This window comes from Neovison vison, chromosome 1 (genome assembly GCF_020171115.1).
Source record: "Neovison vison isolate M4711 chromosome 1, ASM_NN_V1, whole genome shotgun sequence".
NCBI lineage: Eukaryota > Metazoa > Chordata > Mammalia > Carnivora > Mustelidae > Neogale > Neogale vison.
In genome coordinates, this window is record NC_058091.1 from 304,389,894 (window position 1) to 304,412,030 (window position 22,137).

Consider the following 22,137-nt stretch of genomic DNA (forward strand, 5'->3'; position numbering starts at 1 on the left):
TCGTGAGGGTCTGTCTTCCTATGTGAGAACGCTCAGCAAGATCCCCTTGACTGGGGCTGTGGTCTGTGCTGTGCGCGGACAGGCCACGGCCTGCTAAGATGGTGTGGGATCGGGTGGCGGGGAAGTGCTTGTCACAGGAACCATCCACCTAATGGGGCAGGAGTAGATGCCCCAGAGACTCACCCATCAAAAGAAACAGGGTTGGGGTGACATTCAGATCGGAGTTGAAGGACATATGGGACATTCATGCTGGCACTTCCCAATCTCCTGAAAGCACCCGCAGAACCAACACTCTTGGAAGAGGTAGATGCCTCATACGCTGTCGGTAAAGGCGCTGCTGCTCACTGACAATCTCTGTTCTCTCAATTCTAAAATGGGTATGAAGCGGATCCTCGAGCTGGACGGCCTCTGATTCACTATGTGGGAAGCCAAAGCTCAGAAAGGTCAAGTGACTTGCCCAAGGTCACACAGCTAAGTCGTGGCAGAGCGGGGCGGGGGGGGGCAGGGGGGCGGTGAGAATCGGGTCTCCTCCCGCACAGTGCTGCTCACCATAAGTGATTCTCTAGAAAATGGTTGGAAGCACTTTGTATGCACCCCGTGCTAGGACATTGATTTAACAAGGATTTGCCTGGGCGCGGGATTGATGAGTGCGGTTTAGGCCAATAAAGCAGTTTAAAAAGAGGAGGAGGTTTGGAGAGCATCATTAGCCTGGATGTGTGGTTGCTGTCGGCCAGGGAGGGGATGGGGGCGGGGAGTGGGGACGTGGTGTGCGCACGCGCAAGCCCGGGTGCCACCAGGAGCCGAGACAGAAAGAGGCCTTCTCGAATACACTGCCGTCGGCTTTCTGAGGTACCTCTTTTGGGAGAAGAGAAACTGCCTACAGATGACCTGACCCCCAAAACCAGTTTACCGGCACAGCTCCCCCTTCCCTTCTGTGACCCCTGATGCCCACGAGCACTAAGGAAAAAGAAAAGCCAGATCCTTAAGGAACTTCCAGGAAGCAAGGGCTGTGAGGAGCCAGTGGGAGGCGGTGCTTAGAGACACCGCTTTTAGGAGGTGCGCCGCATGCGCAGCGCCTGCGCAATGCGGCGAGGGGGGCGTGGCCCCTTCAGAAGAAGGCGGGGTTGGTGTGCTCGATGACGCAGCGCTTGCAGTGGCGCTTCACGAAGCGCAGGGCCTCCACGGACACCTCACAGTCCTGCACGTTGAGCATCTGGAGGTCGAAGCAGTTGGCCGCCACGATCTGCAGGCCCTGGCCCGTGATGCTCTCGCAGGACTTGAGGCTGAGCCGCTTGAGGTTGAAGCAGTTCAGGGCCAGGCACTCGAGGCCCGTGTCGGAGACCAGCGGGCACTTGCCGATGTCCAGGGACTTGAGTTTGGTGCAGTTCTTGGCGAGGTACTCCACGCCGTGGTCCGTGATGCCCTCGCAGCCCCTCGCATTGAGGTAGCGCAGCTTGCTGCAGTACTTGGCCACGTAGCGGATGCCCACGTCGGTGACCCGGCCGCAGTGGGCGATGCTGAGGTACCGCAGGCGCGCCTCCAGCTTGGCGATCTCCCGCAGGCCGAAGTCGCTGACGAAGCGGCAGTCGCTGACGCTCAGCTCCTTGATGGACGTGCAGTAGATCATCAGGTAGCGCAGGCCCTCGTCGGTGAGGCGCACGCAGCGGCGCAGGTACAGGTGGGTCAGCTGCGTGCAGTGCGCCGCGATCGTGTGCAGCCCTTCGTCCTCCAGCACGAAGCAGTCCGTCATGTCCAGGTAGCGGATGGAAATCTGTTTGCCATGCAAGGGGGACAGTTTAATGGAGGCCTCCCGGGTCAAGCTGATGCAGGTCACTTTGGAGCACCCTACACAGGGAGACAGAACACAGACTCAGAGAACCTTCGAGAACCGGGTGTGTGTGTGTGTATGTGCGCGCACGTGCCTCGCCTGGGGGTGCCATATGGATTCCTACGACACCCCCCAACCCCAGACGCGGCCTCGATGTTACCCCTGCCCCTGTGGAGAATGAGAGCAAGAATGGGTTCTCCAGAGTCTTCTGAGTCTTTATCTATTTTGGTGATCTGGGTTTAAGAGGGTCCCTGAGCTCTCCAATCAGAAGCACCAAAGCTTCAGGGAGCTTTCGAATCAGAAACACCAAAGCTCCAATTCCACATCCATCTCTAGTTGCCTGACGTGGGTCAAATCAATCCTTCTGAGTTTTTTGTCTTAAAACCTGGATGATAACGTTCCCTGCAAAGTCGCTCTGAAGAATAAAGGAGACCGTGCTTGTAAATATCTTGCCCTGGCCCAGAAGGTCCTGGAAGCTTGGTAAGGGCTGCTTCTCACCCGGCAGTGGTCTAATAGCTCTGTGGGCAAAGTGGTAAGATGCTGGAGAAGGTCTGTCTATGACCTTGGTTTGGCCGAAACAGCATTTGGAAGTCATACCTGGCTCAGGTCTACTTCTTAGGGCCTCAGGGAGGAGGCTCAACTTTTCTGTCTCAAGCAACTAGCATGAGTAGCTGGGGTGCTGGTACTGTAGGGGTATCGTGATGATGCAACAAAATAATGGGTGCAGAGGTACTCGGAAAACTCCAGGGGAAAGACATGTAATTATTAATCTAACCACTGGCCGCCTGGAGATTCAATTAAACTCTTCTTGGTCAAGGAACAACCGTGTCACCTGAATTATTGCTCCAGCCCCTCGCCTAGTCTCCTTGTCCTGCCTCAGAGCTGCTGGAGAGATTCTGGAAAACAGAACTCTAATCATGTCACTTTGCTCAAAGCCTTTGGATGTCACTCCCTACAGCCTAAGGGTGCCCTGAGGACCTGCACCCCTGTTCTCTTTGACTTCATCTCTTACCCCCCTCTTCTGAACCAACTGGTCTCCTTGCTGGTTCCCAGACAGCTCAACTGCCCTCCTGCCTCAGTGTGTGTGCACTGGCTGGGGCTTCCCCAAGTAGCCCCGTGGGTCATCCCCACCTTCTGAGGTCTCTGAGCACACGTCAGCTAACTGGACAGTTCTTCCCTATCACCCCGTATGAACCCTGCTTGACTCCCATTTCTTTTCAGCACTCTTTATCACTTTGTGACATGATACATTTATTTGTTCATTTATGTATTTGCTGTCCTCACTCTAGAGGGTAAGCTCCTGAAGAAAGGGACTCTGGGCCATTCATGGCTGTATCCCTCATCCCTGGTTCTTAGCTGGTGCTCACGAAGCATCTGTTGAATGAACAAACTAGTGAATTATAGTGAATAGAGTCTTCTGTGGGAAGATCAGATAGGGTAATTCATTTTATTTACTTTTAAACAACGAACATTTATTTTTCACAGTTTGGAGGCTGACAAGTTCAAGATCAAGGTTGCTAACCAATTCATTTCCTGGTTTCTGGCGAGAACCCTCTTGCAGACAGCGGCCTTCTTACTGATATTCCCACGTTGTGGAAAAGTGAGCAAGTTCTCTGGTCTCTGTGTTATGGAGGCACTAATCCCATCATAGGTGCTCCAACCTCATGACCTCACCTAAACCTTACGACTTCCCAAAGGCCCCAGCTCCTAGTATCATCACACTGATGGCTAGGGTTCCAACATAGGGATTTTGGGGAGACACAAACATTCAGTCCATAATACTATCCTCCTCTTCCCACACATAGAAAGGCCTTTCCCCTGAGACCAGTGCTCTCATACCAAAAATGTCTCCAGAAGATGGCAGTTGGGCATAAATAATGCCCAGCACATGGGAGGTCCACCCCAGTCACATGGTGGGGTGAAGGGAGGATTTCCTCTCTTTATGTAAGTACCTGCAAAATATATATGATTTCACCTCCTGGCCCATAAAGCCTATATAAGCCTCTAGGAAATATTTGAGAACCTTGATCTAGGGCTAATTTTGCCCCACTCAGGAGAATTTAAATTCCAGCATTTAAATGTGTTCAGGACTTTGCCCATGGCTTATGTAAATTTATACTATAACACAGTTGTCTGTTTTATATTTCATTACAATGCCTTTTATTTGTTTCGAATTATGAAGTTTACAGAATGCTTTTATAAACATTTCCTTACCTGATTTTTAATCCACTTTACTGATAAGGAAATTCATCCTTAGGAAGATTTGTGTTGTTGAGATCTAGAATCCCTTTAATACTCTATCCTTTTTCAAATGATTGGAAGATGTCTTTAGCTATCTCTCTAAACACTGTTTCTAGCCACTCTTTCCCTACGAAGTGTGTGTATAAATGATATATACATTATATGTCATATATAATTATGTATGTAGCATATATATTTATATTATATATTGACATATTTATATTTATATGTTAAAATATGCTGTACATATTTTGTGTAGTAATAGCCAGTGAATTGAAATATACATTGAAATGGGTGTTCCATAGATATATATATTATAGATCTGTTTCATCCCACTACATAAACTGTATCTGTATTTTTCACTTTCTCTGTGCTCATCCCAAATCTTTCTTGCAGTTCCAAGGCCAGATGCTTCACCTCAGGCACCTCCGTGCCCTGGCTTCTCAAGCAATATCCAAGGTTCCCAAGTGGCGACATAATAGTGCTAATGGGGACGGTCCTCCCACCTCCTGGCAGGCTGCCCAGGAAACGCCTGTGAAATTCAGGTCCTGGGAATAATGAGGTTCAAAAGCCAAGTGCTACCAAGTCAGAGATTTTCAGGAAAGAGAGAAGCATACAATCCAATGCTGGGAGAACAAAGCTGTGACCCGTCAGAGGTTGTCCCCTCTGCTCCATCCAGTAGCCCTCGTGGTTTTGCAGAAGGTGTTTTGTACCCCTCACCTTTAGATCTGAAATCTTCCTTTGTTTGGAATTTCTTGTTTTTAGAGCAGCTATGATCCTGCTTATACTGAATTTATATGTCTACAGTAGTGGCTTCCCATCTGCGATGCCTGTGAAGGCACCTTGTTTTTTAAGATCAGATGACAGCCTTTGTTCCTAAACTCTTAGTTTTGGTTTCTTTTTTTTATTAATATCTAGTAAAATCTGATGCCCTGCAGGAAGGACATTATATTCAATTCAGGGAAACACGTGCCTCGTTTTTGAAACCAAGTCCCCAATTTAATGAAATACTGATTAAGTTCAGTTTTGGTAAAGATGCTATTTTGATCTGCTTGTATTATTTTAGATCAATAATTTTAATTTAAGCCTGAACCTTAATTCTTACAGATTTGTTACGTTTGGATTGAAAAGAAAATAAATTGGTCCATGGCTCAGTAGGTAGCATCTGTGGTTAGCTCATAAACGCATACATTACAGAGATGCAGAGAACCTTAGAAATCATCCCATTAAACCTTCATTTTTTAAAGATGAGGCATCTCAGACTCAGTGAGATTATGAGACTTGGATAGCCAGATTAGGGAAAGTTTTCTGTTCCAAGGCTTCCATTGGATCAGATCAGTCCAAGGAGAGGAGGTAAGAAATGACTAGGATAGAGCATGCATTGATGAATGGCATGAGAGACTTACTATAGCTGTGTCAGCATGAAGTGAACATTTAGATATTGAGGAATCAAGAGTCTTGGAAGTACCTATACGAGGATTCTTGAAAGAGAGAAGCAATTTGGTTACCTATATGGAGATGAGGCAGTAAGGTGATAACACGGGCAAATAGCAGACTGAAGAAAGCAAGGGGGCAGTGGGGTTGTGAGGAATAGTCAAAGGGTGGAATGCAGAGTATCTGAAAGCCTTTAATGGGAACTGAGATAGGAATGGTCCACTGGGGATACAGATTACAGGACCTGCCCAATACTCAACAGGATATGGATACTACTCAACAGGAAAAGAGCAATCTGGGTTGAACTTATCTGTGGAGTTTTTTCGGTTAATTCCGGATTTGGTTCTGCTTTCATAAAAGTATCCTTCGTTACCACCTCCTCTCATGATTGGAGGACTGCAGCTGTCCGGTTGTCAGAGGACCCTCTGAGGCAACTTCACTAGTTATAATTACAATATATGATACTTAGAAAACTGGCTGGCTTTACCGTGTTTCATTGATGTTTCAAGGTATTATTAATTATGATAGTTAATTTTATGTCAACTTGAGTCGATGACGAGGTGCCAGGACAGTTGGCTAAAACATTTCCAGGGGTACCTCTAAGACTCTTTCTGGGTCAGATTAACATCTGAATCAGTGGACCCAGTAATGCAGACTGCCTTCCCCAATGTGGATGGGCATCGTGGATCAGATGGGGGCCTGACTAGATCAAAAGGGGGAGGAATGGAGAATTCTTTCTCTGCTTGACTGTTTGAACTGATGCATTGGTCTTCCCTTGCCTTCGAAGTGAGACTTTACACCACCAGCAACCCTGGTCCTCAGGCTTTTGGACTTGGACTGAACTCTACTGCCAGCTTTTCCTAGGTTTCCAGCTTGCAGAGGGCAAATAAATCTCTGCGCTTGTGCGTGGGCGCACAAACACACACTGTTGATGTTTCTTTGAAGAACCTGGACTAAATATTAATAAAAGGTAATATGTGATCATGACAAAAGCCTACATCCAGTTATAGTAAGTTTCAAGGACTTGAAAAGACAGCTTTCATGGTGAGGCAACCCTCTGGCTTCTCTCGGTATCAGCTTTAGGTTTCCAGATTCTCTCAGAACTGGAGTGCACTGTTTGGAACACCCCTTCCCCCCGCCGCCGCCCCCATATCTGGAATCCTGTGTTCTTGTGAGTTAGCGATTCCCTTGGGTACATGGTGTCTACATCCATCACAGCGGGTCACTGAGAGGCGTGTGAGAAAACCACTCATCATCAGGCTCTGCCGATGAAGGGGATATAGAGGAAGGGCATCAGGCTTACAGAACGGTCAGCCAGAGGGGCCTGGCCCCATCCACTCACGCGGGTTAGAAGCCCAGAAATTTCCATTCTGCTAGTAGTTTCTACATTTCTGAATTTCAAAAGGTCTCCTGCGGAAAAGGGCACCGCACTTGCAGCCTGTCCCAAGGGTGCTCAGGGCGTTCCCTTAACAAAGACGGGGACTCCAAGAACAAGTTATTCTCTAACCTGATTTTTGAAAAGACAAGGAAGTAAGGTGTCTAGAGAATAGGCCTACAATGTACAGAATCTTAGAATGTTAACGAAGCTGATTCCTTGCCTTTTTTTTTTTTTTTGACTGAAGAAGAAACACATCCAGAGAAAGCTGTGAACTGTCCCAAATCCCAAAGTTTTGAAACCAGTCTCCACCACATCACAATGCTTTCTGTTTCCAGAATTCCTTGAGGAAAAAATGTAAGAAAACCTCTTTGTTTCCTGCCTCTTTATGCCAGCGGCTGCTCAGGATGAACTGAATGTATGGTTACTATGGTTTTGTCCTGAAGCCAGCAGAAGTGGGGCGGGGGTGGGGGGCACGGCGGGGATGGGGTGGGGTGTGCGGGTAGAGTTGCTTTCCAGCAAGGGAAAGAATCTGCGAAAAATAATTGACTGTCATCTGAAACATTTTCAGATGTTGGCTTTTGACAGGGAGAGCAGGCCCAGAGAGCGGACTTTGACTTCAGATTTTGTTGGAGGGTATCATGTACCTCAGATGCTTGTAAATCCCCAATTCTGTTTATTCGCCTGCACCATGGTTTGTACTTCTTGACCCCTCCCCAACCATCCCTGAGGTTGTGGCTCCTGCTGTTCGTTTCTTTAACTCCCTGATGCATCTCACACATTTCAGCCTCTCCTGTGTTGGTCTGTCTTTGGACTGGGCAGTGGATGAGATAAAGAAAGGCTGTTAGTCCGGCTGGACCCACGTCTGGCGCCAAAGTGTGAGTCTGGGTTTTAATTCTTCCTGCCTGAGAGAGGTTTTCAAGCAAAGCAACCATGCTGGGATTTCCTTCAATTTTAAAAAGATCAAAAGGCTCCACTTGATGGGCCTTGTCCTTGCACTATGTAACTGAGAATTTTGCTTAAAAAAAAAAAAAAAAATCCAAAATCGACCCAAGGGTGAAGAGAGTAGATTGGGGGCAAAATATAAGGAGACCCATGGCTGTGATGGCTTTTCTCCAGTGTCTGCAAAATGGCAGGCAATCGTGAGCACGGCTCAAAGCACAGACTCAGCTTAGACACAGCTCTTGGGCTCTGTGAAATGATAACCAGTGGACATAAAGGGCGGCATCTAAACGGCCTGTGTTTGGGTTAGATGTCTGGTTCCTATTCTACAGGTTGCTCTGAAATTCAGGGACAGCTATGCGGAGGAAGGATGCGTTTAAAAGTCGCGTTACCTTAACAGCCAGACGAAAAGATGACTCTAGAGCCTTTAAGGAGTTGGCATTACGTGATGAAAAGGATACCTCTGGCTTCTGGGGTCGTGATTACATAGAGACAGTCTTTCTGGAAGAGTCCCCGTCCTTACCGCCCAACCCTGCATCTCTGATGGCTACCAGGGAGGGGACCTTCTCCAGGTGGCAATGTCCTCCTCTGCTTTGGGAGGGTGCCCTGGAAGGCCTCGCGGGTGGGGAGGTCGGCTGCCATTTACCTGACACGTCCAGGTGCTCCAGGTTGGGGCAGAGGGACACCACGTCGAAGACCGCCTCGTTGGAGATATTGTAACAGCCCGAGACCTCCAGTCGCCTCAGTTCGGGGCAGCACTGGGCAATGGTGTAAAGCCCTCGGTCCGTGAGCCGCCGGCAGCCACTGACAGTGACGGTTTCCAGCATGAGACAGACGTTGGGTGTGTCCTGACAGAGCCTGCGGGTCAGCACCTTGAGGGCGCGGTCCACGTTGATGGTCTCGCCCGTCAGGCGGATAGTCCTCCAGAGCCGCGGGTCCCAGGCCAGGTTGTACCAGCGGCGGCACACGCGGGCGCAGCGGCACAGCTGGTTGGTGGGCAGGAAGGAGAAGATCTGCACCATGCACTGGTCCGGGAGGCGCTCGATGCTGGCCTGCTCCTTCTGCGGTCTGGAGGCCAGCCGGATGAGCGGGTGGGTGAGGCGGGTCGGGGGCGGGGAGTGGACCATGGCCACCGTCTCCCCGGTGATGGAGGACGAGGAGGTGGACGAGCCCCTTCCATTCTGAAATCCGGGCAGGTTCGGGGGACATATCAGGGCTGGGCTGGGCGTGCTCAGTGTGCGCATGCTCAGGTCGGAGTCTGGCAAAGGACAGAGAGCAAAGGGTTAAAAGGATGGCCCTTAGCGGAGCCCAGGGAAGGAGGCAAACCAGTGACGCTCAGGCCACTGCTACCGGTCCTGGGCAGACCCGCTGCCGAATCCATCACCGGAAGCAGAAGCACATGCAAGTTTCACCTGTCCCAGAAAGAGTCTTCTGTCTGCGGGGCTGGGGGGCAACCTTCTCGTGGAGGGCCGGATATGGAATGTATGAGGCACTGCGGGCCACAGGGGCCCTGTCTCCGTTGCCGTTAATCCACCCTGCCATCATAGTGCAAAAGCTTCCATAGACAATACGGAAACAAACGGGCGGCTGTTTCCATAAAACTTGTTTTATAAAATCAGATCAGCTGGAGTTGACCTGCGGGCCATAGCTGGCGGACTCCTGATCTCCATGAGCGGTGATCATCTAAAGGGCACAACTTCAAAGTTTCATTATCTCTATTCCAGGGAGAAATCTCACATATTGTGAACACAAACTCTTTCCCTTTAATTACATTTTGGGTTGGCAGGTGATTCCATTGCATTTACCAACGAAGGGATGAGTTTCAGAACAGAGGAAGACAGGCTGATGGACTTAGCGTTTGCTGTCTTTGCCCAGGCCTGCCCCCTAGTGTCCAGTCCCTCACCTTTTGATAACCATATCCCAAACTCTGACTACAGCCTGGGGTCTGGGGAGTCACCCCACTTCAGCCATTCAGGTGGTGTTTCCAGGCCTTGACTATCTGTGGCAATATTTATTTTTTCCCTTTCTTAACTCTGCCCTTTGCATTTGAATGACATGACTCCTTTACTAGTCCTTGAAACCGGAAAGACAACCACTTAATAAGGATACAGGTGGTTTTTAAGTTTTTGAAGGATTAAGAGTTTTTTAGAATACCACTTTAAGAAGTCTGTTCATTACGTACCCCCCCACCTTAATACCTTATGAAATAATTTATTTTCTATATAAATACATTGATCATGTACTTTGCATACATAGATGGATTGATCTATTTAAGATGACATTTAGTCCCTCTCTCTCTAAATATGTTTATATTTTACACACACACACACACACACACACACACAGAGGGAGAGAGAGAATTTATCACCAAAACACAACTTTCTTAATCTGGGAAGAAAGAAATAAGTGAGCGGGGCTGGATGTTTTCTAACTAATTTCCAGCTCTAATTACAGCTCTAAATACTTAAACAAAAATTCTATCCTTGTGTGCTTCTCCACATCTCATAGTTGGGAATTTTCAAATGCTCATTTTTTTTTTTTCAAAGAACTTCCAGTAATAGCAGACAACACAAGAACTTCTGACACTGGGGCTCCACTGAATGTCTATTTGTAGTTTTCCGACCGGTATACTTGTTCTACTGGCACAATGTTTTCTTTCAGTTTGCTTCTTTACAGCCTAACATGGAAAATGTCCTACACGTCAGTGACTTTGCTCATGGATCATCTCTGAATTAGTCTTCGCCCCTCCCACCCTCCCCATCTGCCTCTTGAAATACAAACACCAAGTGCAAATGCCACGTCCTCTAAGAATATTTTCTTAATGCTTTTGAGATACAATCAGTCCCTTCCCTATTGAAATCACCATCCTTTATTATTACACAGTGGTGAATTTCTCTCTCCCTCATGTGCTTGACTGTATTATTTCTCTCAATTTTTCCCAATTTATTTATTTTCAGAAAAACAGTATTCATTATTTTTTCACCACACCCAGTGTATTTCTCTCAATTTTGCAGCACTCCCTGTATCCACGTATCTTTGTCTGGTGACTCTGGGGTTCCTCTGAGGGACAGTAGATTTGTTTTGTCTTGTGTGTTGGGCTTGGCCATATAACTTGCTTTGGCCAGTGAGGATTAGGACATTTGATGTGCCCAGTGAGAAGAATGTGGCTGGCTAGTTATGATCATTAGGTGGTGAGAGGCCCATGGAGAATACAGAACTGGCTGAAACCTGCAGCTTCCTCAAGCTCAGCCAAGTCCAGCAGAGGTCCCTGACACCCAGGGGAACCACAGATATGTGGGCTAGAACACTGAGCTTGGGGTGATTTGTTACACAGCATTACTGTGGTAACAGATGACAAATAGGCCTTCGTTACACTAAAGACTCCTTTGAGACAAAGATTAGAGCCTTATCGTATTTATCTTCTGGCAGCACCTGACACAGTTTATGATAAACAGTAGGTGCATATGAATTTCTTGAATTGAGAAGAAATACTTATAATGTTTAAAAAAACAATCATTTCTAGCTTGGCATGTACTTCTCTATCCCAGGTGGTATACAGATGCGTTTTAAATCATTCATAAGAAAAGAAACGTGTCCATCTCTCTCTTGTCATCAGCTAAAAAATATAGTAAATCTTTAAGGAAAACACTACGGGATTTCCAAACTGCTATTTGAGCTACCGTGGTATTAACCTTCATTATGATGTGAACTTTGAGCATTGCCTCCGAAGTTAGCATTTTTCTTAGGCAGGCAAACAGCTTATTTAGGGCCAGAAGGGGAGGGCAATCTTAGGCTTTCAGCTCTGACATTTTCCTGGCTGTGAGCATTCTGAAATCTTTCTCCTGCCCGCCTGCGTTCTTCATCTTGAGAGAGAAGACACTTCACAGTGCCCGGCAAAGACCTGCACTTCTTGAGTTATGCCCCTTGGGGGATGAACACGCTTGTGGTAGGGAATGGAGAATTCCTAAACTCCTATGTATAACTGATTCACTTTTCTTTGCTCTTTCATGCTCCCTGCACTGAGGGAGAGAATGGGGACTCATCCAGATTGACCAGAACTGCTGTGCTGGGAGTAACACATTCCGGTTTTTCTTTGCCAATAATCATACCCGAGTGGTAACGGAATTCACACTCAGAAGGAGATGGCAGCCTCGCACATCTGTGAGGAACATTCTGTCCTGGAGAGGGGTCAGGAACAAGTAATTGCTCTCTTTCCTGCCTTTTCTAGAGCTTAGCAGCAGAATTCTCAGGATTAATTCATGATCTCGAGGCCACTGCTCACCCACGTGGGGAGACGAGCAGGAGAGCCTGAGGATTTCTACCAGGAAAGCTGGATGTCTCTTTGGCCAGAAGGTACACTAGGGTTCTCAGGATCCTTCCTAGTTATTCAGGGACTCAGACATTTTGAAAGGGTATGATTTGTCATGATTGAAAAAATAGCACCTGATGATTAAATTAATAACAAGTGCAATGAGTAATGCCATGGGCTGAATGTCTGCACCCTTCTCAAGTTCATGTAGAAATCCTAACCCTCAAGATGATAGTATGAGGAGGTGGGCCCTTTGGGAGGTGATAAGGTCATGAGAGTAGAATCCTTACAAATGGGATCCCTGCCCTTATAAGACTCTCCAGAGAGCTTTTGGATGCAGTAGTATTTACAATTGCTTTATCTTCTTGTTAGATCATCTCCTTTATTATTATAGTGTCCTTCTTTGTCTCTTGTTACAATCTTGAAGTCTGTTTTGTTTGATATAAGTATTGCTTCTTTTCACATATGTTTGCATCATAAAGATTTCCCCATCCACTCACTTTCAGTCTGCATGTGTCTTTAGGTGTGAAATGAGTATCTTGTAGGCAGAGCGTATAGACGGTGGTGATTGTTGCTGTTTTTAATCCATTTGGACACCCTATGTCTTTTGTTTGGAATGTTTAGTCCATTTACATTCAAAGTAATTATTAATAGGTAAGCATTTATTGCCATTTGGTACTTGTTTGTGGTTGTTTTTGTAGTTCTTCTCTGATTCTTTCTTCTCTTGCTGTTTTTTGTGGCTTGCTAGCTTTCTTTGGTGATCTACTTGGATTCCTTTCTTTTTTTTTTAAGATTTTATTTATTTATTTATTTGACACAGAGAGAGAGAGAGAGAGAGTTCGCAAGCAGGCAGACAGGCAAGCAGAGAGAGAGAGGGGGAAGCAGGCTCCCTGCTGAGCAGAGAGCCCAATGCGGGGCTGGATCCCAGGAACCTGAGATCATGACCTGGGCCAAAGGCAGAGGCTTAACCCACTGAGCCACCCAGGTGCCCCGGATTCCTTTCTTTTTATTTTTTGCATATCTATTATTGGTTTTGATTTGTGATTATCTTGAGTTTTGTATATAACATCGTCTACATATAGCAATTTATATTAAGTTGATGGTCACTTAACTTTGAACCCATTCTTTACTGCCCACCCCATTTTAGGTGTAATGGTGTCATATTTTATGTCCTTTTATTCTGTGCATCTCTTGGCTGGTTTTTACAAATATACTTATTTTTACTGATTTTGTGAGTTTCTTGCTTTTCTTACCCTTACTTATGGCCTTTCCTTTTCACTCAGAAAGTCTCCTTTAGCCTTTCTTGTAGGGCTGGTTTAATGATCATGAACTCCTTTAGCTTTTGTTTGTCTGAGAAACTCTCTTTCCTTCTATTCTGAAAGATAGTTTTGCTGGATAGAGTATTCTTGCCTGCAGATTTTTTCCTGTTAGCACTTTGAATATACCATGCAACTCCTTTCTGGCCTGCAAAGTTCTGCTGAAAAATCCGCTCATAACCTTATGGGTTTTCCTTGTTTGTAACTGTTTTCTTTTTGCTTGCTGCTTTTAAAATTCTCTCTCTATCACTACTGTTTGCCATTTTAATTATATGTGTCTTGGGATGGACCTTCTTGGGTTGATTTTGTTAGGGGATTTCTATGTCTCCTGGATCTACATATCTGTTTCCTTCCCCATATTAGAGAAGTTTTCAGCTATTATTTCTTCAAATAAATTTTCTGCCCCCTTTTCTCTCTTCTTCTGGGATTCTTATCATGTGAATGTTATTATGCGTGATGGAGTCACTAAGTTCCCTAAATCTATTCTCATTCTGTTTACTTTTCTTCTCTCGGCTGCTCAGCTTGATTACATTCCATTGTTCTATCTTCTAGGTCACTAATTCATTCCTCTTCTTCTGGTCTGCTACTTATTCCCTCAAGTTTATTTTAAATTTCATCATTGTGTTCTTCATCTCTGGTTGGTTCTTTTTTGTCTCTTTGTTAAGGATTTCATTGATATCCTCCACTTTTTTCTCAAGTATTTTTATGATCATTACTTTAAATTCACTATCAAGCACATTACTTATCACTGTTTCACTTAGGTCCCTTGCTGTAACTTCAACCTGTTCTTTTACTTAGGACATTCACCTCTGTCTCCTAATTTTGCCTAACTCTCTATGTCTGTTTCTGTGTGTTATAGATGTCACCTATATCTCCTGCTGTTGAAAGTGGTGGTCTTATGAAGAAGACGTCCTGGAGTGCCCTGCCATGCAGTTGTCCTCTGTTGACCAGAACCTGGTGCTTGGTTGTGTCTCCTAAGTGTGTTGTGTGCACTAAGCTGTTGTATCCTGGTAACTTTTTCCTTGGGTCCAGTAGTCCATGTAGGCTCTCTTTTCCTATTGTGGGCAGGATTTGGTCCCTGGCTAGGGTGGGGAAGCACAGTTTTAAAAAGGTGCATATAAGTCTCCTAGGAAATGAAACCTGTGGCCACTGGGACTTAGGCTCGGCAAATCACGCTGGTCCAGAGACACAGTGTTGGCAAGGTTTGCACTGGTCTTCTGGGAGAGGAGACCCACAGCTCTGCTAGTGAGGCAAGCAATAATGGAAAGGGATCCAAGGAAGCATTGCTGGGCAGGGCTTGAAATGAACAAGTTAGGTAGAGAATGTCAGTGCCTCTGGTTCCCACAGGTGGCTCTGTGTTTATGCTGGGGGAGCAGAGGAGGGAAATGGCACCTAGCAGCTCCTTTGTTCCTGGAATACTCCCTCAGTGATCCTTCTCCTCAGTATATGCTCCAAAATGAGTAAACTACTCTCCTTCCTCTATGTCCCAGACTGTATACACACTCTGCTTCTACCCTGTATCTCTGTGGACTGTTTGTCATGCTCTTCTTTATGGATGGGGATTCAGCTTCCTCTAGCCTTCCAGGCTCTCCCAGAACTAAACCTGCTGATGTTTAAAATTCTAGGCATTAAGTCCTGCAGGTTGTAAGAACTCATGAAATTCAAAATTCGGCCCCTCTTCCTTTCAAAGCCAATGTTAGGGGGATTTGTCTTCCCTGTATGATAGTCTGCTTCTCTCCTTTCTCTGCACCTGTGACTCCCTCCCCCCAACAGATGGCTGTGATCCCTTTTGCACCCCATAGCATCTCTGCCCTCATCTCACCCTCTTCAATGTGTCCTCTTCTCTACCTTCAACTGACGAGTTTGTTCTGCCAGTCTGTAGGTCATTTTCTGGGTTATTTACACTGTTGTGAGTGTTATCTAGTGGTATCTGTAGGACAAGGTGAGCTAAGGGTCCTCATACTCTGTCGTCTTACCAGCCTCCTCCAAGGCAGGTACCTTTTAAATTTACCAAGACTACTATTTCCCTGCAGACATTCCTTGCACAAAAAATTTTTTTCAAAAATGAATACATAAATTGTTAATGAAATCTGTTAAAGGTGGACTCAATGAATTTCTTTGTGGCAGGATGGGAGGCTGAATGGAGGGATGGACAGACAGGCAAAGCAATTAGAGGAAAAATTATTAGATGTGCCAAAAGGACATGTCTGGTTAATTTCAGATGTAAGAATCAGAGAAGAGGTTTCCATATAAATATGTAAGACTAAGAAAAGCAGAGATGAACACATGTAAGTGTCATGAAAGCAGAATGGGAGAAGTTAAAGAAATGAACATATATCTTTCCAATGAGATGTGTATTTTGCAGCCCGTGTCTCTTAATGACACTGGGAAGGTGGACTAAAAGACTAAAATAAAGTGAAAAACACACAGCACTGATGTCTACAAGGAGATATGCAGAATAGACTGCAAGGAGTACACAGGGACAGATGCCGAGTACTAAAATTCAGTAGGTTAGGCTGCTGCACGTTCTAGGATTACAGATTTATAGGCAGAAAAGAAAGTGACGATTCATTCTTTCATTGGCTCATTTAACACACGTTATTATTGTTGCTTGAGTGCCCAGTGGGGTCTAGGAAGGGAGGAGTTTTTGCATTTGACTAGATTATAAAGCAAATGTTCCTAGCCCACCACCTTTCTATACCACAGTCCCATTAAAATACCTCAACAGCAAAGAATCTGACTCTTCAGTTTCTTGTATCCTTTAGGGAGAGAGAAAAATGACTCTTATGAGAGTGTACTCAAATCACACAAAACCCAGGATGGTAAAGGATAGAAAAGGTTGTCTAAATCTGGAACAAAAGTCAGTTTTTAGAACTTCAAGGTAAAAACAAAGATACAGAATCTCCCAGTGGTGGAAAACATTTGAATTAAACACTATTTTTGGTAGGCCTTTGGCTTTTCTCAAAATGGTGTACTCTTTGATACAATGGAGACCCTAACTAAGATAAATTAATAATTATACTTTTTCATACTGATATTTTTGTCTGTTGACTAAATGAGGAGATGGTGGATACCTTAAAATTTAAGCATTTGTGGCTCCATTAAGAATTTAAAACATTTCCAAGTATGTAATTTATGTGAGAACAGTAAGTTTAATGTTCTTAGGTTACTTTAAATATGTAAAGAATACCAGACAGTATAGCTGTCTTATTCTGGGAGGAACAAAAACCCAATAAACTTGTTTTCTCATGGTTTCAAAAGTCCTGGAAATTTTACATCTTTAGTAATTATAGTTCATTATCAAAAATATTCAAGGCATCTCAGACACCCATGCTTATTAGGCACATTTTCTTCCAACTAGATAGCTGCCTCTTTTGCACAAGTTTTTATTTTCAAACCACTGCTGTTTACACTCTAGGAAGTCATATTTACATTATACTGGCCTTTCAAAGTCAAAATTTACAAAACTACTCTGAATTTTCCCTCTCTGATTACCAAAACTTTTCTGCAAGATGCTTTCCATTATAAATTGTCTTTCTACTCAAGAACGCTTGCCATAAAAAGCAAGATTTCTTTTCTTAGCTTAAACTCAAGCTTAAAAAAATAGATCTATAAAACCTTGCCAGTGAAAAAAAATAAAAATCTGAGGGATCTTTTTCCTTCTTGTTTTATTTCAAAATATTTTCTTTTAATGTGGTTCACATAATATACACACCCTAGAACTTATTTAAGGTATTGGTTGTATAAAATGGAAATTTATATAGACAAGATTGATCTTGCATTTTACCTGGAGAAAGTTACCTCTGGACCCAAAGATTATTGCTAGGATTGTTGCCCAGAAGGTGGCACCTCCCTCCCACAACCCCCACTCCAGGATCAGATTATGGCTAACACTTCTGTCCAAGGACAAAAACCTGCCTTATTAGTCACGTGGACCAGCCCCATAAGGATAGAGCTATGGTGAGTGATCCTTGAAGTCTTGTAGGACCTTCTAGGACCAAGTCCTACAAGGCATATGGTTTAGTGAAATGCCCTGCTCTATATTTAGCAGGAACACAAGTTCCCTGCTGTATTCAGGGATTTTTTTTTTTTAAAGATTTTATTTATTTATTTGACAAAGAGACCGAGTTCACAAGTAGGCAGAGAGGCAGGCAGAGGGAGAGGAAGTGAAGCAGGCTCCCTGCTGAGCAGAGAGCCCAATGTGGGGCTTGATCCCAGGACCCATGACCTGAGCCGAAGGCAGAGGCTTAACCCACTGAGCCACCCAGGTGCCCTGTATTCAGGTTTTGACTCTCAACTGAGTTGAGCATGGATTCTCTTTGACCTTATTTATTTATTTATTTTTAAAAGGGGAACAGTCATACTGCTAAGGAAGCTTTTAAACCACACTGTTCTTTAAACCATAAATATAACCAGTGAATGTACAGAATGACATCTTTGGAATCTATAGTGCAGTTTGATTTGTCTGCAACATAAGTATCTACAAAGGATGTCTTCATGGCTTCAGCAATTGCCCATCTGCTAATGACTCCCCAGACCCAGTTTCCAGCCTGGACCATGCTGTGGGTCTCTTTCAAATATTAAACACATGTATACAAACACCTGCCAGATCAGTGCTACCTCATGTGATGGCCCTAGCCACATGTGACTATGCAGATTAAATTTATTTAAAATTCAACTAAAAATTCAGGTCTGTGGGTGTACATTTCAGGAGCTCACTTGTGACATGTGGCCAGAGGTTACTGTATTGGATGGCAGAGATACAGAACAATTCCACCGTAAAGAGTACGAGTAGGGGCGCCTGGGTGGCTCAGTCAGTTAAGCATCTGTCTTCATCTCAGGTCATGATCCCAGAGTCCTGGGATTGGGGCCCTTGTTGGGCTCCCTGCTCAGCAGGAAGCCTGCTTGTCCCTCTTCTTCTGCCCCTCCCTCCACTCATGCTCTCTCTTTCTTTCTCAAATAAATAAATAAAATCTCAGGGGAAAAAAAAATAAGAGTGTGCTAGTGTACAGCTCTATCTTTACTAAACCATTCCCTGAAAGTGTACTGGATATACCATCATTACAATACATACAAGGCTGAAGACACCAATGTCCTTTGCAGAGAAGAGCCTTCTTTCTTTATACTCTGTTTTGTTCTTAATTGTACCACTACTCCATCAAGTCTACCTCCTAAGCTAGAAACCTGGGAATGACCTTAAATCCTACTCATATCTAGCTAGTTGATTCACTTACAGAGCTCACAGTCCTCTCTTCTCTGTCTCCATGGTTACCACCCCACTTGAAATTTTCAACATCTGTCTCTTCTCAACTGTCCTTACCTGAGATTTCTGACTCTTCCTTCAAATCTCCCCTGCTCTCATACAGCCTTTGCCCTGCATTTTGAGTTAACTTTCTAAAATATGATTCAACCTCCTCCCCCAAAATCTTGAATGACTCATTCCTTCTGTTGTGGGTTGAGCTGTGTCACTGACCAGATAGGTTGACGTCCTAATTCCTTATTTGGAAGTAGGGTCTTCAAAGATGGACTCAAGATGAGGTCATACTTGACTACAGTGGTCCCTAATCCAATATGATTCAGCATCTTTATAAGGAGAGGAAACAGACACAGGGAGAGAAGACAGAAACACATAGACAAAGAGGTAAGATGATAGCATTAAAACGGTGGCAGAGATTGGAGTGATGCTGTCATAAGCCCAGAAATGTCTAGGGGCACCAGAAGCTGAAAAAGACAAGCTTGGATCCTTCTCCATGTCTCTGTTCAAACACCTTGTTTTCTGACTTCCAGACTCCAGAACTATGGGAAAAATAAGTTCTGTTGTTTTAAGCCACTTGGTTTGTGGTACTTTGTAACCACATCTTCAGGAAACCTACATCCTTCTTTCTATACTTTGTTTTATTGACTGCTTCCCAAGTGTCAGACATTATACTAGACACTACTTAGGGAATAAAGTCCAGTTTTTTAGACTGTGTAGGAGACCAGAAGTTCTATTCCCCCAAACTAAGTCTAGACTAGATTCCTAGTCATACCTCAAGTCCTAGGTGGGAAGTCAGCTTCTCTGTCAACTTTTCCAGATCCAGCTAGATTAAGTAATTTAACTACTTTGACTGTTTCCCTTGAATTAAAATACATCTTATTTTATCTCTTTTCACATAGTGCCTCTTTGCTCACTAGACTGTGGACATCTTGAGGCCAGGAGGTGTCTCACTCATCTCTAAGTGGTTCTGGGCTTCTTCAGCCATCCAGAAATCATTCAACTAATGCACCACAAGGGGTGATCTTTGCTTTGTCCTACCACAGATCCCTTTCAGTTTTCCTTTGGTTGCTTTTAGAAGTATTTATGGGAACTGCTTGGAGGGAACCAGGTATTTCAGATTGAAGAATAAGTTGGAGCATCTCTGTCCTTTATCAACATTTCATTTTTAGACCCCTTTCCTTGTCCCTACACTTAACTTAGGCTGAGGTAGTATACACACTCAGCTTAAGGATATTGGTCTACTCAGAAGATATTTGGAAAGACACATGCACACATAAAAACAGTCTCTTGCAGCACACATCACCTCAAGTATCCTAAAGCCAAATTTAAGTGCTTTTCCTCCCAGTGCTTCTGCTATTATGGATTACTCACATCTCTTTTCACTCCCAATAACTATGAAACATAAAAACTCAAAATAAATAAAAAAGAGTAACACTTTTACATTGGTTCAGAATTGTAAGACTTACTCTGTTTCAGTTTAGTTACTTAAGATAGAATAGGAAATCCCCCAACCCCCTGACGACCCCCACAGAACTGATTCACACATCAGTGGTAATCAGCAGAACTGGCTTTTTCTTCACAGTGCAGGGTAGACAGTGATTTTTATTTGCTGTTCTCTAGAGAGCTCATGGATAGCTTTGCGAAGCTTGGGAAATGAGCCAGCTCTTGTCTTGACAAGAGAAGAAACACATAGATTTTCATGAAAAGCCTTGCAATCCATACCGTTCAACCTTCAAGTTGCACTATATTCTGCAGCCTTAATTGTTTTCTATCTTCAATTGTCAGATAATGCTTCCACCCTATTTCTCCATGAATAGCTGTGAAATTCCAACGTTTGCATCTTTCAGCGTGCAATACATGGTAGAATATTGAATTTAGATTCTGGTAAAGAGAAACTTATAAATTTTCAGTTCACAGCAGAAAACAGGCCTCACAGGGGGCTCTTGTCTAGCTCACAAATCCAACTTTCAAGTGAGAAAAAAGAGAAATCTCTGGTAAACTTATGAACATGTACAAGATCAATAATTAATTAGAATGTTCCCAGAGCAAAGCAAATCCCTGAATTTCCTTAGCCATTTGAAAATATGATCCACTGTTGTTTAAATTCTCTACAATTTTTTCAATGTAAAAAATATGTGTAAAGCCTTTATTATATACAAGGCACTGTTCTAAGAACTACAAAAATATTGATTCATAAATGCAATTTCCTTCTTACAGTTTTAAATGCTTGGGAAAATAAATGATGAAATGATTCAGAGACATGTTTTATTCTCTCTGCAGTAGCAAATAGAGAAGGCAACAATGAGAGGAAATTAGCATATTTAAATATTGTTTTATTTATCTGCGGAGGATCTCACAGCAGTCTGGTGGGCAGACACCTTGCACTGACCTGGGACTCATTTTGCATGGGGAGTTCCTGGGTCTACTAGTCCAAGTTCATATTCTGTTTTTGAGACTCCAGGCCTACCCTATTGGGTGGGACTTCCCCAAGGAATAGAGCCAATACACAGTAGCACAAGACTGGCTTTTCAGTGGGCTCCTGGGTTTGGGGGCAGGACTTTACATGGTTGGCTCAAAGCTCCAGTTCTAGACTATCTTATTTTTCAAAAGTTAAATCACACTTTGTTAGGGAGCCCCATTTAAAAAGGTAATTAATGGGACGCCTGGGTGGCTCAGTTGGTTGGACGACTGCCTTCGGCTCAGGGCGTGATCCTGGAGTCCCGGGATCGAGTCCCACATCAGGCTCCCAGCTCCACGGGGAGTCTGCTTCGCTCTCTGACCTTCTCCTCGCTCATGCTCTCTCTCACTGTCTCTCTCTCTCAAATAAATAAATAAAAAAAAATCTTAAAAAAAAATAAAAAGGTAATTAATAATAATCTTTCAGAAATTCACCTGCAGAGTAGAATTCAAGCAAACCAAAATATTTCTGGGCTATCCCTCCGACTGCACAATATCTTCCTATAGAATTAGGACTTCTCATTAACCTTCCAAGTCATCCATATTCCACTTAGCTCATACTTTCTGATTCGTATTTCTCTTTAGAAAGATACCTATTAGTTTATATTTATTGGATATACCCCAAGAGTGTTTGGATTAAGATTACAACAATAAATCTAAAAGTAAGTTGCTAATTTTAACATATGGCATTAATCATGTTTGAAGCTCCCACTTAATTCTGAGATCATTAAAAAAAAAATGCTTGGCGGTGGAGGCTGGAAACCTGGAGGGGTGGAAGTAGTCATCTGATGCGTTTGAGATAATTTCTACTTAAGACTGCTTTTCTAGACAACCTGAGCTTTTCATTTCCCTTTAACCAAATTTTGAGACTTGCACTTAGTCATAAAGCAAACAAAATGTTAGACTGTGATTCATCGTTTATAAGATATTTCATATATTAGGATGTAAAACATTCCATAGATTACAGTTCTAGTTCCT

The 22,137-nt window shown here is 44.0% G+C and overlaps 1 protein-coding gene across 1 annotated transcript in view; it reads right to left on the reverse strand.

Moving 5' to 3' along the window:
* Positions 1–492: 492 nt before the first annotated feature.
* The window catches only part of FBXL7 (F-box and leucine rich repeat protein 7), a 369,476-nt gene continuing 347,831 nt past the window's right edge, over positions 493–22,137 (reverse strand). Inside the window, exons 3-4 of the mRNA XM_044233682.1 lie at positions 8,467–9,078; positions 493–1,845 (exon numbers count right to left, since the gene is read on the reverse strand). Of these exons, the coding sequence (XP_044089617.1) occupies positions 1,109–1,845; positions 8,467–9,078 (1,349 nt within the window). The 3' untranslated portion in view covers positions 493–1,108. The remainder of the gene's footprint in view (positions 1,846–8,466; positions 9,079–22,137) is intronic.